The following is a 19,279-nucleotide window of genomic DNA, read 5'->3' as shown; positions in this document are numbered from 1 at the left end:
CTGATATAAAAACCAGGTTCGAAACTGACTCGATTTTCAGTTCAACAACGTTAAAACTAGGTTCGAAACTATCTTCAAACAAACGGTTTGACAGCAGTTTAGTTTGGTTGGAAACTGGGTTAGGTTTGGCATCCCGCGAAAACGACAACAGTAAGCGACATTTTATTTCCGCGTTACCGACTGGGTAGGTAAAAAAAAGGATATTAGTTTGTCTAGACCAAGAGCTTAGATCCGAGATACAGATCCAGTTCCAGAGCTCAGTTGTAGTAACCGAATTCAGTTAAAAAATCAGGTCCAATTCTAAAATTCAGTTTAAGAATCAAGGTCATAATCTCTGGATTCTGGAATAGAGTTTAGGAACTGAACTCGAACTTGAATATTGTAACCGCATTCTAAATCTGAATCTAAAAACAGAATTCTGAACCAGAAATATATAAATATAATATAATAGGTTCAGTCCGCAATTCGGTACATATATCCAGGTCAAATATTCCAGAATTCAATGACAGTTCCCGAATCCGGGTTCGGAATCAAATTCCGGAACTCTATTCACAAATTCAGTTATATTGATTTTTTATTTAGTACAACAGGGCGTCAAATTTCGAGACAGTACCTATATTTTCGGCGAGCAGGCTTATGTCTCACAAAAGGTTGAAACCAACAGACGATCCTCTAGAACATGGTTTCATTTTCTTCGCGCTCATATTCAGTAACTTCATAGTATGGTTTAGCCCAAAGCTTCCTTAAATATTGGATTTTGGGTTAATCACTTCAACGCGACTTGGTACGGTTGTCAAAAGGTGAGATAACAAAGTGCTCACAAGTTCCTATCTCATGCCTCTCCGTGTATCTATGATGACATTTGGACAATAGAACGGCGTCGACTGGGTGCTATAATCTTTTGCGTTAGTAGCAGAATGAGGGAATGCGATTTGGTTAGTATGTAATAATTCATTTGAAATACGAAAAATTTTCAAAACCCCTTCGAGTGTATTTAACCCCTTAATGTGACTTTGAATTGTCAACTTGTTTTCATGAAAACCGTCTGCAGCAATCCTTGCAATTCATAAATTAGCATTTTGCATATCATCCTTGTATAGTTTGACGCATAAAGTAAGTGGAAATAATAGTTCTATTCTTATTATTAGTGTTTTTCGTAGAAGCGTCTATAGAAAAAATATGAAGTGTGTGTTCCAAGGGTGTAATTGGCTGGTTCAGAAGACTTTGAAGATTTCGATATTGAATGCAAACTTGAGTATTGGTGATTACAAGGGATCGGAAGCCTTTTTGTAATGTTTAAATCTGTTTGAACTCCCCGGTGAACGACCAAAATGGTTAAAGCCGGGGTAAAATAAACGATATAAAAAAAATCTGTTTGATGCAAACATTTCATTTAGGCGGAGCTGGTCAATAAAACAGTGACCTCTGAGCACGATTTGCTCAGATTTGTATACAAAACGGAATTCGATTGAGTCAACACCTCTCTGAGAACTGAACTAAAATTATTTGCATGTATAAACGAAACACATGGAAACCTCTTTTTTTTTCCTGAAAACCACTGCCAGACAGTAGGGTTTGCGATAGGTTAAACACTCACACACATTACTTCAACTAGAATGTATTTTCCAAACCACAAATTGGGAATGGTGACTAAAGGTTGAAGCTACACAACGGTATTCATAAGCTAGGTTAAAACCTTATAATGGATACTTTTATCAATTTCCAAAAAGAGCCCATCATTTCTTTCCTTTTCCAATACTGCGTTGTCAAATATATACTTTCCCGTCTATCAATGCTCTAACATGCAGAAAGGCATTGAGCCAAACGGCTTTATGCCAAACGGCTTTATGCCAAACAAGGTAACAAGGTAATTTCCTGCAACTCAATGGTATATTTTTTGAAAATGTACAAGGAATTATTGCTTAGCCCCTTCACAAAAATAAGACAAAAATTGTTTAAAATTTTGAACAGATGATACCAATTGTTCCCTTTGGTCATGAAGAATGCGTATGAAAAATTGAAGAAAAAATCATGATTGCCGATTGAACCGCTTGAACTGGAACTGAACTCAGGCTCTGAATTCTGGAATTAAGTTCTGAAACAGAATACCTTATGATCAAAAAAGAACCGGAATTTTCATTTTTAAATTTCCGCGCTTGTCAAATCGGTAAACTTTTATTCTCTCAACGTTGGCAACACTTTTATATACATTCTGTCAAATTTTGATGCATATCGTACGATTAGTTTTTGTTTGGCGTCTATACAAAGAAGTTGAAAAAATTTCGGATTTGGATTTAAGTGTTCCGAAACGTTGAAAATGTTAGAAAAGGCCTTTGGTGAATCGTGTCTAGGAAAAACACAGGCATACGAGTGACATAAACGCTTCAAAGGTGGTCGTACAAGCTTGGATCATGATGAGATCCCTGGCCGCCCAACAACATCTGTTATTGAAGATAACATTGAATCGGCGAAGCAAATCGTTTTGCAAAATTGTTCTGCACCGATTAGAGAAATTGCTGTGTTGTTGAGCATCTCATATGGATCAGCCGAACACATTTTAACTGATGTTTTGGGTTTGAAACGCGTCGCTTCTCGGCTGGTGCCAAAAAAGCTGAATTTCATTCAAAAACAGCGTCGTGTTGATGTGGCCGAAGAGAGGATTTCCAACGCAGATAGTGACCCCACATTCATCGAATGCATCATAACTGGTGATGAGGTGTGGATCTATGAATATGATGTCGAAACCGCACAACAATCGACCGAATGGCGCTTCGAAGGCGAGCCGTTGTTCTAAATTTTCATCCATTATAAAAATCGCCACACGAAAATTTTCCAACTTCTTTGTATAGACGCCAAACAAAAACTAATCGTACGATATGCGTCAAAATTTGACAGAATGTGTATAAAAGTGTTGCCAACGTTGAGAGAATAAAAATTTACCGATTGGACAAGCGCGTGTATTTTAAAATGAAAATTCCGGTCCTTGATTGATCATAAGGCATTGAAATTAAAACCACGTTCAGTTCCAGAATTCATGTCCAGAGCAGAGCTGCAAAAAAAAAATCTGTCTTTCAAAATGAATAATCTATCTACTATCTGAAATCTGAAATTTGGTTTTCTGTCAATATTTTCTTTTTGTATTTTGGCAACGTTTCGAAAATCCTTTTTGCCATCGTCAGGGTAATCAATTGAGATGTTTACAACATAAATTACACACTCACCCGATCTCCACTCAACTCCAGTGCATTCAACGACTCGTCTCGGCTGAAGTCCGGTGTACCTTCCTCACAATAGTTGAACGGTCTATCGGGAGTGTCCTCGCCTTCTGCGGCACCTTCTGCCGTGCCACCTGCCGATCGATCTTGCTGTTCGCCGCCACCGTTTACAATGGGCAGCTGCATGGGTTCGAGTTTGGGAGCCTCACCAACGTCGGGTTCTTCTTCCTCCTTCGGAGAAGCAACGGCCGCAGAAGCCGGTGTTGTTCCTCCTACCATCAATTGTACCCGTAGGTCACTCATTGACGTTGCACTGGAAATGATCTGCGGAGTACCCTCGGTGTAGTAGCACTTGACCGAATCTTCGGCCATCAAAATCCCGTTGACTCGATTCGACTGACGATAATTTTCCACCTTTTCATCGTCCGATTCTTCCGATTGGTTCTCCGCGTAGCGAATCGAGTAGTCCGTAATTTGGTCGATATCCGTTTCCTGGTAGTCCTGATAGACTTCCTCTTCCTTCAAACTGTAATTCACCGGTCGTTCCGTATCCTCATCCGGTGGTTGATCATTCGCCACTAGCCGAATATGTATCGATTCGTGATTTACGACGTCCTGATCGTCTTCTTCGCCTTCTTCCGACTGTCGGACTTGAGAATGTCCACCGGAACAAACTTCCTTCTCCTCTGCCCGCAAAGCTTTGGGAAGAAATTTGTCCTCCAATTCCTGTTCCAGGGCTTTATTCTTGCGCGCCGTAAGACTCGGTAGTTCCTTCACATCCGCCGTGCCACCGGAAGCGGACAACTGTCTCTGCTGAATCGTAATCGGAAGACTGGCCGGAGCTGCCGCGGTCGACGGTGGTTTCAGAAGATTCTTCAGTGCCATACTGCTACCGTTGGAAATCATCTTGTGTTTGCTGTAGATCAACGATCGTAACATCGGAATGGCACCGTTTTCCCGCAGAAAGCGCTGGTCTTCGTAATTTTCACCCGACAGATTACCCAACGTTCCGCAAGCGTTGCTGACCACGGTCAGACTAGGACTTTTCAGTTGTTCTAGTAAAATTTTCAAACAATTTTTCTTCCGCAATATTTTCCGATAATCCTCCCGCAAAGCAATGTGCGAAGAAATGTTCCGCAGAATTCCACCGGCATTTTCGATTACGCTCATCGTTTTACTGGCAGCTTCGTAGCTGAGCATATCGATGAGAAATTCCAGTGAACCTTCCACTTCACAAAACTCCGACCGGTTCGGTGGACAGTGATTGGAAAGATTCCACAGAGCCGACAGAATGGCTTTCAAAGTGTTTTCGATCGAGCAGATCATGGCCGCTCGGGTCAGGACTTTCACGGTTCCGATTTCGCTTAAAGTTTGCTTGATCGAGCTATCCGCTCGCCAGGATAGATTGCGCAGAACGGAAGCCGTAACCTGGACCAACTCATCGCTGCTGGACTGTATCTGGGCCACCAGGGCACGCATGAAGCTTTTGTTCGAACACAACAGGGACTTGTTGTTTCCGTCGCCGAAGGTTAAATTCGTCAGGATCATACCGGCGTACCGTCGCATGGTAACACACTTGGGAACGGTCGGATTCGCTCCGTGCACGGCATGATCCAGTTGGATGAGCGTGGAGATTGTTTGCAGTGCTCCCAGTTGACACATGGCATGCCGATGTTCTTCGTCGAAACTGATCTTCATCAGTGTCGTGATCGGCTGAATCGGGTGCTTTTCCGGGTCTTCGATTATGTCCCGCACTTCCAGCGGGCTTTCGTCGCTGTAGTCTCTCAGCAGATCCGAATAGTCAATCAACTGTTCGATCAATTTCATAACACGGACCTCCCGTCGACCGGCTTTGTCATCCGGGTGACAGCAGACCACGTTGTTCAGAGCTAGGCGGGCATTTTTCCGGGCCGTCTCGTTCGGATCGTTGTGAATTATTTGCACTAGCAGCGGAATCGAGCAGCGTAGGGCGCTGCACGTTTCCCGATTTTTGGACAGTTGCATCAGTTTGGTCGATCGCTCCAGGGAGTTAGTAGAACCGAGCATTGAAAACAGTGAATAAACGCACTCGAATCGCATCGCATCGGTGATGCTACTGGCACTGTTCGGACCACCACCCGCACCAGTCGATGACGACGCAGCGGAAGGCCAAGTGCCTCGGCCAACATCCTTCATACTTCGCAAACTGGCCGTTCCATCGCCATCGATTAGGACACTCTGAGTGATCGCATCCTCGCATCGTCCTTCATCGTTTCGACCGTTGCTTCGCCGTCGTCGGTTCGGTTGGCCAACGAACACCACTTGATCCTCCAACCCGACCGGTGGTTTATTATCGTAATCCAAAAAGTGAGGTTTTCTAACGGCTCCACCTCCACTTCCTTCCGAACCGTCCATTGCTCCTTCTTCTTCCTCTTCTCCGTCTTCTTCTTCGCCTAGATCACCGTACTCTTCCAAATCGTCCAGGGATGAATCCGGCGGTGAAAGAGCACTGGCACTCGAGTATCTTAGATCCGTTGGATCAGCAACTTCCGAGCCGACAGCGACGACTGTTGCTTCGGTTGACGATTGCATTGTGATAGCGCTGCCGGTAAAGTTGTTGTTGATGACGATGTTGATTCTACGGTGTGATGACGTTGCTTGTGATGTCGGTGAATTGTGCCAATTTCGTTGTCGAAGAAAATTATCTGAAACAAAAAGGAGATGCCATTAATCTCGGTTTGTTTATTTGTGGGGCCAGGGAAAAGTCCCATTTCTCGCTCTCCAACAGGCGTAAAACCTCCTCGTTTTTTGTACCAACCGATGGTTCACATCCACTTCTCAGTCCGCATACAACACGTCACGTTGAGGAACCCTTATGAAAACGATTTCATTTTTATTCTACATCTTTTTCGATGTTCTTAGTAAATTTATACTCTCTGATGTACGGAAAATGTTACAGTAAAAATAAAATTGCTCACAATTGTGATTTTGAAAGAATTTACACAGCTTTCACAACACATCTTCTTGTTCGATAAGCTTTTCCGAAGACAACATCCTCTTGCTCGGTAAGCTTTTCCTTCTCGGTTAGAAGAATTTTAAGGTAGACCACATCAAAATGACCTGATTCAATCTTTTTAATTTCAATTATTTTTAGGCCCCTGTTTGGCTTTTGTTTTCTGAGACAGTTGTCAGATTTTACTCTGAATATCTTCCTTTTCCTCCTCATCTTTTATTATTTTATTTCGAGCAGGGAAAAGCCCACTGGAGATAGTTTCAGTCAAACTTGCTCTCCAGCAGGCTTAAAACATCCTCATCAACAGATTACACTATCATCCAAATGATACATTTTGCTTAAATGGCTGGTAAGGTTCAACACTTTTGACTTGAAAAGTTGACAAAACATGCTTGAAATGTTTTATTATGACAAAAAATACAAAGAAAAAATATAATTTTTCGAAAGTGTTAGACACAGAAAAATTAATTGTTTCCTTCGAATTTATAGTTGTCGGATTTTACTCAACATGTCTTTCTTTCCCTCCTAATTATTCTTTAATTCTTTTATTTGGAGCAGGAAAAAGGCCAGTGGAGTTAGTCAAACTTGCTCTCCAGCAGGCATAAAACATCCTTATCTTTTCCATAAATCTAGTGCTTTTATAGTAACTAAATCTAATAAGACTATAACATGAGGAACGATTTCTTGATAACATTACGTGATAAATGAAGGTCGATAGAATTGAAACATTGGCTGAATATGCGGAACATGCTAGCTATGGGCTCGTTATATTCGTAATTAGTTCTAACATAGGGAATCCGAAGAAAAAAACATAATCGAAGATTACGACGTCCAATGTCTAATTGTAACAATTGCAATAGCTCGGAACAATCGATTCGCGACTGAAGTAGGTCTGCCACAAAGCTAGCCTTACAAACATCGCGACGGACAGATAATAACACATGGGCTGAAAAGTGCCGGACCGGACCTAACAAAGAGAACACGATTTTTTTGGTTCGAAATTAACTTTATTAATCAGCGCAATCATTCTAGTGCAGCTCTAACATTTCAATACCACTTTTGTAGAACGATTGATCTTTTGCCTCAAAATAGGCCTCAGTTTAAGCGATAACCTCTTGATACGTGCGAAATTTCTTACCGGCGAGCATTTTTTTCAGGTCTGCGAACAGCCAGTAGTCGCTGGGAGCCGAACCTGGCGAATACGGTGGATGAGAGAGCAATTCAAAGTTCAATTCATGTAGTTTTGCCATTGTTTTGATTGACTTGTGACACAGTGTGTTTAGTTTCGATTTCTTCGCGTTTCGCCTTCGGCTCATCAGTGCTTAAATATGTACTTTACGTACAAATATGTACTTTACGTACAAACCAAAAACCCCTAAATGTTCAAATTCTGCGGCGGCCAGTAGTCAGTCGTCACTCGTTTTCGTCCGAGACGTCAGATAGGATATTGCACCTAGTCTCACATCCTTAAAGGGTCACATAAATAGTGTGGACTTTGCGTCTGCTTAGCGGTTCAAATTGAACTGTTAGGCGGAGATGGCGGTTCAATTTGAACTGCTTTAAGCACTGATGAGCCGAAGATGACATATGTGTTACAAACATGGCAGTTTTTTTTTCAATTCAAAACAATTCCACATTAAGATTGATTTCGACTGCTTACAGCAATAATTGCTGAAAGAACTTAACACCCATATAACATACGAATCAGTTCGTCGAGATCAGTGAATGTGTGTGTGTGAATAATTTCATTCAATTTTCTCGGAGATGACTAAACCCATTTCTACAAATTTAAATTTATATGAAAAGTTGTATGCTTTTATACAAAATTGCTAAATTTCATTTGGTTCCGGAACTTTAGGATGATATTTGAAACGAAATTAAAATAATGTCTCTCATTTTTCTCGTAGATGGCTAACCCGTTTGGCTCCATCTGAAATTCTAACAATATCAGGCCCTCTGATTTGAAACATCATAGTGAATAGACACAATACATTTACAGAAATATATAAAACAGATTTTAAATCTTCGCGTTGAGATCATCAACCTCGAGTTTTATTTTTGACAATTTCAAATTATACGACAGTATGCCATTCTAGAACAGATATCCATCACCGCGTTGCGAATAGCCTAAGAACAAACCAAGTATAAAGCGTGAAACGCTCAGGTTGTGCTCTCATACCTGAACGCACGGCATGAGCTGTGGGGAAACAGAAGACAGAATCGAAACGGATTCGTACTTGCCGAAGATTACGAAGCTGGACAGTACAACATCCTCGCTCCGGATCAACCTACGCGACTTTCCAGATCAGGAGTTCATTCCATTTTGGATATATTTATCAGCAACATCGCCGTAGACAGCTCTCCGGTTGTCTTCAACGAGCTATCTTCCGACCACTTTCCAGTAATATTGACGTTGGGATCTTCACCAGAAACAGTGCCTATTCAACCTCGGAGGAACTATTATCGCACCGATTGGGTCCAATTTCAACATATCGCCGACCAACTTATTAATATCGATTTACCACTTGATTCCCCGATGGAAATCGATGCAGCCCTATCTTCCTTCCAGCATTCAATCACAGTCGCTCGTGATAGGACGGTTCCAGTACAACATATGCCGAGTTCCTCTCTTCAAATCGACAGTGTCACCAAGAAACTCATCCGACTTCGGAATATCTACCGGAGGCAGTATCAACGAACTGGCATCCTAGATAGGAAGACTACTTATAACAACTTAACTAGGATAATCCAGGATATCTGAGCTTCGCAACAGGAACTTCCAGCAAAAGCTTCGAGAAATTCTCCCACATTCAAAGCCCTTCTGGTCCTTAACGAAGGTGCTTAAGAAAAAACCGAAGCCTATTCCTCCTCTGATGTCACCCCAGGACGCAGCTGAAGAAATACCTTTAATCACACCAGTAGAGAAGGCAAATGCGCTAGGCCAGCAGTTTGTGTGTTCTCACAATTTAGGACTCAACATTGTTAGTCCACATGAAAGAGCCGTTGCTGATAGCGTTGCTGAGGTTGACCAATCAGACAACTTGGTTCCTGAGGAAAGTAGAGCCACTGCGAATGAGCTGATGGCTATTGTGAAAAAATCCAAAAATATGAAGGCCCCCGGTTTCGACAACACATTCAACATTGAGCTGAAACATTTGAGTATTCGCTCATTTGTCTTCTTAGCTAAACTTTTTAACAGGTGCTGGGAGCTTGGTTACTTCCCTTCAATGTGGAAGTTAGCTAAAGTTATCCCAGTTTTGAAACCGGGGAAAGATCCTTCCTTTTCCAAGAGCTATCGGCCCATCAGCTTACTCTCTGCCCTATCCAAGCTGTTTGAAAAGTCAATACAAAGGCGAATTCTTGCTTTTGCAGATGAACAGGATATATTTCTGGAAGAACAGTTTGGGTTCCGGAAAGAAAGATCCACCATCCACCAGCTCACAAGGGTTAACAACGTCATCCAGCAAAACAAATCAGTGTCCAAAACGACTGCCATGGCAATATTGGATATTGAAAAGGCATTCGATAATGTGTGGCACGATGGCCTGGTGTTTAAGCTGCATCGGTATAATTTTCCCATGTATCTTATTAAAATTATCAAAAATTATCTTGCAGATAGAGCATTCCAGGTTTCTCTGAATAATGCACTTTCAGAAAGATTTACTATTCTTGCTGGTGTACCCCAGGGAAGTATCCTAGGTCCCATTCTATACAACATTTTTACATCAGACATCCCACCTCTTCCAGGTGGTGGTGTTCTGTCACAATTTGCTGATGATACTGCCATTCTTTACAAAGGTCGTGTCATTAATGCTCTGAAAAATAAACTACAGACAGGTCTGGACGCTTTAACGGAATATTTTACAAGCTGGAAAATTGTGATCAATGCAGCAAAAACTCAGGTCATCTTGTTTCCACATTTAAGATCTCCAAAACTTGTTCCATCAGACGAATGCCGAATACGATTCGGTGATGAGGTCATCCAATGGTCCGACGAAGTTATCTATCTAGGACTCACCTTTGACAGACATCTGATATTCAGGTCACATGTTGACAAAATCGTTCAAAAATGCAGCATACTCATTAGGTCTCTGTATTCGCTGATTTGTAGAACATCTAAACTGTGCCTGAAGAACCAGATGGCTGTCTATAAACAAATCATCTACCCCGCAATTGAATACGCAGTCCCTGTTTGGCGGGGCTGTGCACGAACACACAAACTTAGGCTTCAGCGCATTCAAAGTAAGATCTTAAAGATGATTCTAAATCTACCCCCTTGGACAAGGACTAGTGAAGTACATGAGATGGCCTCCCTGGATATACTAGAACAAAAATTCGAACAATACTGCACGAAATTTGAAGAGAGGTGCTCAATCTCTGAAATACAAATAATTCAAAATTTGTACGTATTAGGTTAGGGATAGTTATAAGTAGGTAGATATTTTATTAAAAATTAAAATAAATATTATGATTAAACATTAGTATGTAAAGCAAGAGTAACTAAAACACCTAATATTAATAACGAATCATATGAACAACAAAGATGAAAGGCCAAAGGGTCAAAACACTTGTACTGTAAAACGTTGATGTAATACAAAAAAATAATATTAATAAACAAATATTTATGCAAAACAAACTGGTTGTGCTCTCATTCGGACTCCCGTCATCAGGAGGAGCAGTCGGCAATGAAAGCAGAGACCGGTTGAGTGGTACAAAACCTCAAACGCTCAGGTCGCAGAGCCAGTTTCCTTTCAAAGAAGATCGATTGCATCATCATGCTGCTGGTCATTTGCATTGGAGCAAAAAGACAACAAGAAATGGACAACAATGGGCAACATGGGAAATGTTATCTAAAGAACTATAGAGATTGCTTTTTTTGCAAATTAGAAATTAAAACCATCAGTGTAGTGCAAATCTAGGATAAATTTATTAGCTACATTACACAATTTGGCTATTCTGAATGCCATAAATTAGGCCCGTACAGCATTTTGATAGTTGCTTCCACTAAAAAATATTATCAAATCTGAAACGAAATAATCGACATCAAAATTCTGTATGTTGCTATTTAGAACCATAATTGTATACCCAACGAATTATTCGAAATTTTACTTCACTATACTGTATACGGCCCAGTTTTTAACCAGTTATAGTTTGTAGTAGAATTTTCTGTTGATTTGCTAGAATAAAATGCATAGAACTGACCCGGAAGTCATTCATTTCGAGTTTGGCTGTCGTAATCAATACCCACGGACAACAGGTCAGCCTGGAAATAGATGACGGAAGCCAGCGGTATCCATCGGAAGTCGAACTCAACTCGTCACTCTCCATCACGAACGCCTTCATAAAAGATCCCTTTGAGTACTTTACTTTAGGTACGGTACACCTAACTCTAGTAGTGAAAAAGGGAAAAGCTTGCACAATTCACACAATCGATCAACTAATTGATATTCGGAAGTATAAAGGAGTGTCAGTTTAATTCGTATTCAGCATCCAGTTATGTCTCTGACATTACACACCCGTACTTTTTTACATCACCGCTTTTAGTGACGGTTATTTGGAATAGGAATTTTTATTTACACTAATAATTTGAAATTTGAGGAAGTGATTTGAAATAGGAGATTCGAATAAAATTCAAGAACTTTGTATGGAGTTTCAAGACCTTTCATTTGAATCTAAGTTCATGAAAATCGATTCAAACATCTCCCCGAAAAATGAGTGCAAAAAAATGTTACATACATACATACACACACAAACAGGCATTTTGCGTACTCGACGAACTGAGTCAAATGGTATATGATACACGGTCCTCCGGGCTTCGGTTTTCACAGTAATTACATAACCTTTCTATATGAAAAAGTCAAAACAGAAATCAAACATAGATTTCTTTTTATGAGAAATGAAAGTTTCGCTAAAGAAGTTCAACATATTCTAAACCTTTCTGGAAACTTCCTAAGGTTCTTAAGAAACCTCAGATACCAATTCCAGCTCGCAAAGGAGTAAATCAAATACGGCGAAAGAGCTCAAAACCAAACATCAACTTGAATGATGAAATCTTTAATATTTCTATTAAAAAACTTTCCCGATATTGCTTTGAGACTCTTGGTTAACATTTACAACTGTTTTTCATTAGCTTACTTCCCTAAGAGATGGAAAAACGCTAAGCTAATTCCTATCCTCAAACCTGATAAAAACCAAGCATAAACATCAAGTTATCGACCAATTAGTTTACTTTCTTCTATAAGTAAACTTGTCGAAAGAAATTATATTAGTAAGAATAATGTCTCAAATAAATGATAATTCTATTTTTTACCAGAGCATATTGAATTTCGTCTTGAACATTCAACTACTCATAAACTTGTTAGAGTTAGGAACACGATAAAAGCAAATAAATCGTCTGGGTTATCCCCTGGAGTTGCTTTTCTAGACATAGAAAAACCATTCGACAGAGGTTGGACAAAGGTTTATGGGGAAGTAAGGGATAATTTGAATCAAAAAACATTTTTTTGTAATTTTTTACGGAGAAAGCATAAGCAAATGTATACAAACTTTTTTTACATCATCAAACATCATTTAAAGAATATTTCGTTAAATACCCGTATATTAATATTGAAAAATAAGAATTATCTGAAATCAAGAGTGTTTTTAAATTTACTTAAAGTACGAGTTATTTCTTCCCCCTTCGCCCCCTCTCAAGTTATTATTTTAATTTTTTTTTAACGGTTCGTGGCATATTTAAGCAAAAAAACACGATCTTACGCTAAATTTTCCGCCAATTTTGAGGTGAAAACTACCATAATATGAAAATGGAAAAAAAAATCAAAAACGTTGGAGGGAGGCATTTTATACCAAGAAAGTATGTTACAAGTTTGAAAAGAATCGGTGCAATCGATTTTGCAGGATCGTGTTTACGAACTTCGAATATTGGGTCTCAGAAAAACGTGTTTACATTTTTTTCTCTCAAAAAGTGAGCAATATTTCCGATATTTCGATTAATTGGAAATTTTGACACAACATTTTTGAAGTGAAAACTACAAGAAAATATAAAAAGAACGAATTTCCGAATCTGTTTATGCTGAAACTATTCATTTTTGAGCGTAACACCAATCATGTAGGGCAACGGCTCCCTTTTTCATCTGAGCTCCTATTTCCATCTCATCCCTTCACCTCATAACTTTGAACATGAATATTTTATAACCTACCGGAAGCAAACTGTGAAATGTTTTAAAATGATTTGAAAAGCTATTGTCACACTTTCCTATTGAAAGAAATGTTTTTAAATTCTTCGGTGATCGTTTTTTTTTTTCATATAAAATAAACTCATTTTTCAATTTAGGACACACTTTCGTCTCAAGATTTACAGTTCGTCATGTTTCTGAATATCTACTAATCGATTCGTCTCAAAACATGATCACTATTTCGCACAATTACACTACCATTGAATGCTGGATGACTTCATAATAAGTTATGTTCACTTGCCACTTGTTTAGTTAACGATTAAAAACTTCAAAATTTACCCGTCAAGCAATAAAAGTCTTCAAAACTATGAGATGAAAGTTTTTCACTTCGTTCACTTGATTGCGCTTTGTTTTCATCTCATTTGGTTTCGCAAAGTTGCCAAGTTATCTCATAATGTTACAAAACAAAAATTGTTTATCTTCTTCAAATTATCATCAAAAAGTATGTTTTTGGTATCCGTGACATTAGTTTAATTAAATTATTGATATTAATATTTCAATAAAACTGTTTCTGTTTCGAATATTACCAGAAAGAACGTGTTAAATACTAATGAAATAACCATTGTGGCAAATCTAGCAGCACTGGTTTCATTCCGCTATACGCCAACATAACGCTGTGAAGTGTGTGTGTGTGTGTTTCATCGGCTGTGCACAGAGATGCCAGGTATTTTCATAGAAAATATGTATTACTTTGCATAGAAAGTCTATATCTGTTCTATCTGTTTTCACTAATAAAATGATGTTAAAAGATAGTTCTTTAGATCTCCGTAAGTCATTGCCCCATTAATTAGATAATTCAACGAGTAAATTTTTTACCAATAATAATAATGTGGAAAAATCCTGGTGGGTACGGTTGTATCGTTTGAGTTGTATATGTGGCAGCGGTAAGGCAGTCGGTCACCAGAATGTCTGCAAGCCATATTTTTCCAGCTGACAGCGTTTAGTCAGCCATCTGGCAGCCATGCGAAGGCGGGTGAGAGTGTAATAGTGGAATATTTTGTTTTGATTGCTGTCGCCATTGCTAATTTATAGGATGAATAAAAGATCAACGATAGGATGGATAAAAATCCATTGAGATGAAATTAGGAGCAGAGTAGTGAAAACATCATTAGTGTTTTTAGCTGTTTTATAAATATTAGTTGAATTTTCAAGGAATGTGAATCAATTTTCAACGTGGAGCAAGGCGAATGAAGCAGTAATATGAAATAGTTACAGTGATTTTAGTGGCTAAATCGGGGTTTGAAGGCGACGTCCTTACAAATGAGATGAAATAGGGAGCCCTTACCCTAGAATATTTTCACTTCTGATTTCTGATGACTAGCCGTTGGCAGTCAGAAATCTCCATTATGTGACGATTCAAGTCTGTTGGTTGCAGGTAGAAATCTACGAATAATCTATGCTCGCCTACAAAGAAGATTGAATATTTTTAGTGATTACCTGACAAAATGGAAAATTCCACCAAATGCGGTAAAAACACAATTAATGATCTTTCAACATAAGCCTAAAACTTCTTTCCTTTCGTTTTGAATGATTCAGAATGACTTTCTTCTTCATACTCCTTATTGCACAAACATGGCACCATCCGATTAACTTTTATCGAGGAAATCGTAAATTAATTCGATTCCTTCTGTAGCCTGAAACTAAGTAGATGGCAAATTCGAATTGCAAAACGAATTTCGCTCGGGACGGTTAAAATGTTTACGTACATTTCGTAATGCATCAACTCGCTTTTATTATGATTAAAATTCAAAACTACTGTGTTCACAACACTCCAAAACGACTTCAGTTTAATTAATTGGCAATAATCCAAAATAGTTTTCATGCAATAATCCAGAGTAAGTGAATTATCTAGCTGTCAAATAGCTCAACTGCAATATGTCATAAATCCCGCAAAATATGTATGCGTCAGTCAGAATATATTTAAATTGCTTTTTTCCCCAGTTAAGTGAAACACGACTCGAAACGGGTAATGAAAATTTCAAACATACTTAGACGCCATGAACATATCAGTTTGACAGTAACAAATTACGGTCCCCCCGGTGGTTCTCGAATGATATGGTGGAGCATTAAACATTCGGTTTATTTTTAACCTGGCCCGAGAACAAATGATTTATGTCCCGGCAGTGAAAATTTTAGGACCGACATTTCGCACTAATTCACTGTCAAGTTTTGCGCGACGGTGCAGGCAAAAGTAGTGACGTCGGTTTGGGGATTCAGAATAAACGTCGGTTTAGGGATCCAATCAATTGGATAATGAAATTCGAGACTCTAATTTTTTCTTAAATTCTATTTACAAAAAGACTTAGTTATTTGCTTCAAAACTACCTATAAAAAAGTGTTTTTCAAACAGTTAAGAGCTTTAACTAGTTCCAAACACTTGAAAGGTATCCCATTAGAATATATTTTATTGATTTTTTCGAGCAACATTTCCCATCTGGCCCCGCCAAGGACACAATAGCCAAATTTACTGGCCACGAAATTTGTTCGCTTTTGCCAAGGATCACAAACAAACCAATCTTTCACTATAGGGAGGGTGGGGCTCCTCCGATCAATGAACACTGCCCCCGGCCCATAGGTACGTACATCGTTCTTTTCTACATCTGGTCAATTGCAATCAACGCAATCGAACCAACGATAGCGGAAAAAACCGCTTCACCAATTACCGTACAATCATTATCGTTCTGTTCCCGAACCAGAAAGAACTTTGCATTCGGCCATTTTTGGTCCGTTCCGCAAGTGATTCAGAGCCGAACCGAACCAAACTCTTGGGGGAGCTGGGCACTTTTACTTTTTCCACATACACACACGATAGCTACGGCGAAGGGGGAACTTACATTCATTTTCTCGAACACTTAATCCAATCCAGAAATGGGCTGGTTCCCGTTCAGGGTACGTAAAACTAACAATTTCCTGCTTCTGTTGAGAGTTGTTATCGATTAAAACATTAAAACATGACACTGGATCACTTTCTTCCAACTATCGAGTGTTGTTCCACCATATTAAAACCGTTTTTTTTTTCTTCTGCACTCTTCTTTTGACAAGATCAATTTTTTCTTCCTGTGTTCACAGCAGACCGAGCTCCAAAAGTATAACCAACGACGACAGGCACATCAGGAAAACATCGCGCACACGCAGAAGAACGATAAACGACGAATGGATATTATTTTGGAACTGTTTCCACTCACTCTTCACTTCACTCGAACGTCAGCTCTGTTTGGGTTCATCGATGGGGGAACTCACGAGCAGGGTTACCAGATTCAGGGATTTTTCAGTACAGATAACAGATACTTTCATACTCTTTTTTTTAACGACTAACTCAATAGGGTAACAGAGGTATTTTGGCCCATTTTAAGATTGATTTTATTTTGGCCCACTTTGAATAAATATCCACCAAATGTTTTAATATCTTTGAAAAATCCTTCCGCAATTGGTAATTTAATGTGTTTACCTTCAAATTTATGTAACATGAGTTACTTCACATCAATTAAATCCGATAAAATCGATAAAGTTTGTTAGGTATGCCAAAATATATGAAGTGGCCAAAATACCACTGTTACCCTATTTCTTTGTTCTTTTTATGCCATATTCATCTAACCAGAGACCATTTTTGTAAAGGGTGATTTTTTAAGAGCTTGAGAACTTTTTTAAACAATAAAACGCATAAAATTTGCAAAATCTCATCGGTTCTTTATTTTAAACGTTAGATTGGTACATGACATTTACTTTTTGAAGATAATTTCATTTGAATGTTGACCGCGGCTGCGTCTTAGGTGGTCCATTCGGAAAATCCGCTTTTTTATCGACAAATTTTGTTCAGCGATGAGGCTCATTTCTGGTTGAATGGCTACGTAAATAAGCAAAATTGCCGCATTTGGAGTGAAGAGCAACCAGAAGCCGTTCAAGAACTGCCCATGCATCCCGAAAAATGCACTGTTTGGTGTGGTTTGTACGCTGGTGGAATCATTGGACCGTATTTTTTCAAAGATGCTGTTGGACGCAACGTTACAGTGAATGGCGATCGCTATCGTTCGATGCTAACAAACTTTTTGTTGCCAAAAATGGAAGAACTGAACTTGGTTGACATGTGGTTTCAACTATTTGAGTAGCATGAAGCATTCAGTGAGGGTCATGAGATCGTGGAAAATTTGTTTCATGCTGCCCGCACGCCCCCTCTGTTAACGACGAAAAAGTAAAGTAAATTGTGCTTGAAAATCATAGTGTTAGCAGTAGAGAGATAGCAGTGGATCTTGGCATCTCTTATGGATCGACTCAGCACATTTTGGCCGGATTAGTGGGTAGACAATTCTTGGATCTTACACCACGATAACGCGCCGTCGCATTCCAGCATGATTGAGACTGAATTTTTGACCAAATGCGAAACGAAAGTCATCGCTCAGCCACCGTATTCGCCAGATTTGCCCCACAAAACTTAAATATCCACTCCGCGGATCGCGCCATGACTTGATCGAACACATAAAAAGTCCCTGAAAGAACTGAAGGCCAACCCGGCCTGGGCCTATGGCAAGTGTATGGAACATTGGATCAACCGCTGGAATGTCCGTATTGGTTCAAAATGAGCCTATTTTGAAGGCGATAATGAGGAAATGAACTAAAATTAAAAATAAATGTTTATTTTTAAATTCAGTTCCGGTCAATTTTGATCAGAAGGTAATCTTTCCTGAGTTTATCAATTAAATGTCGTAAACTATTCGATTCGACTACATGCATGTAATATAAGCATTACTCTTTTTGTCAGTTCAACAGGACTTTTTAACACCATTCAACATAAGCCGGTCCTTAAGACAAAGTCCATGTAAACAGCCCGACTGAACTGTCAAGATAACCTGAGTACTGCTAAATTATCAAGGATGAGCGTTTATTCATTTTTGACTTCATGATAAAAAAAACTAGTTCCAACAGCGAAGCAAATATTTGGTTTTGGATTTACTTGGTCCACTGAATCAAAGTTCATTCTGTTGACACAACAGTGTAGATTTGAGTATATAATTGAAGCAATGATATCTCACTCGTTATTCATCATAAAAAAAACTTTCATCCAAAATGTTCGCTCTATAAGAACTTCACAGGTTTTTTGGAGCGATTATAGCAACTCCTGCTCCTGAAATCGATGTATCGCACAATTGATGAACTGTTTTGTCGTGAATACGACTTACTTTACTATGGGGTGCCTTTTCAAAATTAGTCATATGGAAGAATGGGCAGAACTTAATCTTGAATATTTCGACTTGTATTAATGGCAGCAACATAACTCTTTCACTATTTTATCAAATATATGATCAGGAATTTAGGATAATATTTTGAATAGCGTGAGATAACCACAAACAACTCAAAAATTGGGTTTTCTCAAAATTTGAAAACAACTCGGAAAACTCTTTACTTTGGCTTGGGTTTTTCGCGCAAGGACGACGATTTTGAGATAGTCAGGCACATATCTTCAACTGAACGTTGTAAAAGGGGAACCGTGGTCGAAAATCTTGTGCGTTGAATGGAAGCAGACGTCGGGGCGAGAAGACGCATTCAAACAGCGGCATCGGAGAGAGAACCTTCTGCGTGGTTAAAACCCTCAAACGCTCAGGTCATAGTTCTCATTTGCCTTCGGTCGTCAAGGCGAGAAGACGCATTAAACCAGTCTCGCAGCATTTGGCGCTTTAAGCTAGTTTCAACTCAAACAAGAGCGATTGCATCATGCAACAGATTCTGGTCGTTTGCATTGAAGAGAAAGAAAACGAAAAGTGGACAACATTATATCAAATCAGAAGTTCTAATGACACTAAATGTTATTCAAAGAACTATTAAAATTACTTCTTTGCAAATCG

At 39.2% G+C, this 19,279-nt stretch overlaps 1 protein-coding gene across 1 annotated transcript in view; it reads right to left on the bottom strand.

The window, feature by feature from the left end:
• Nucleotides 1-16,586, bottom strand: part of LOC131425919 (uncharacterized) — a 39,133-nt gene extending 22,547 nt beyond the window's left edge. The window contains exons 1-2 of the mRNA XM_058588223.1: nucleotides 16,277-16,586; nucleotides 3,222-5,899 (exon numbers count right to left, since the gene is read on the bottom strand). Of these exons, the coding sequence (XP_058444206.1) occupies nucleotides 3,222-5,786 (2,565 nt within the window). The 5' untranslated portion in view covers nucleotides 5,787-5,899; nucleotides 16,277-16,586. The remainder of the gene's footprint in view (nucleotides 1-3,221; nucleotides 5,900-16,276) is intronic.
• Between the last annotated feature and the right edge of the window lie 2,693 nt (nucleotides 16,587-19,279).

This window comes from Malaya genurostris, chromosome 1 (genome assembly GCF_030247185.1).
Source record: "Malaya genurostris strain Urasoe2022 chromosome 1, Malgen_1.1, whole genome shotgun sequence".
NCBI lineage: Eukaryota > Metazoa > Arthropoda > Insecta > Diptera > Culicidae > Malaya > Malaya genurostris.
The sequence above is the reverse complement of the archived record's forward strand: the minus strand, read 5'-3'. Positions and strand labels throughout refer to the sequence as shown.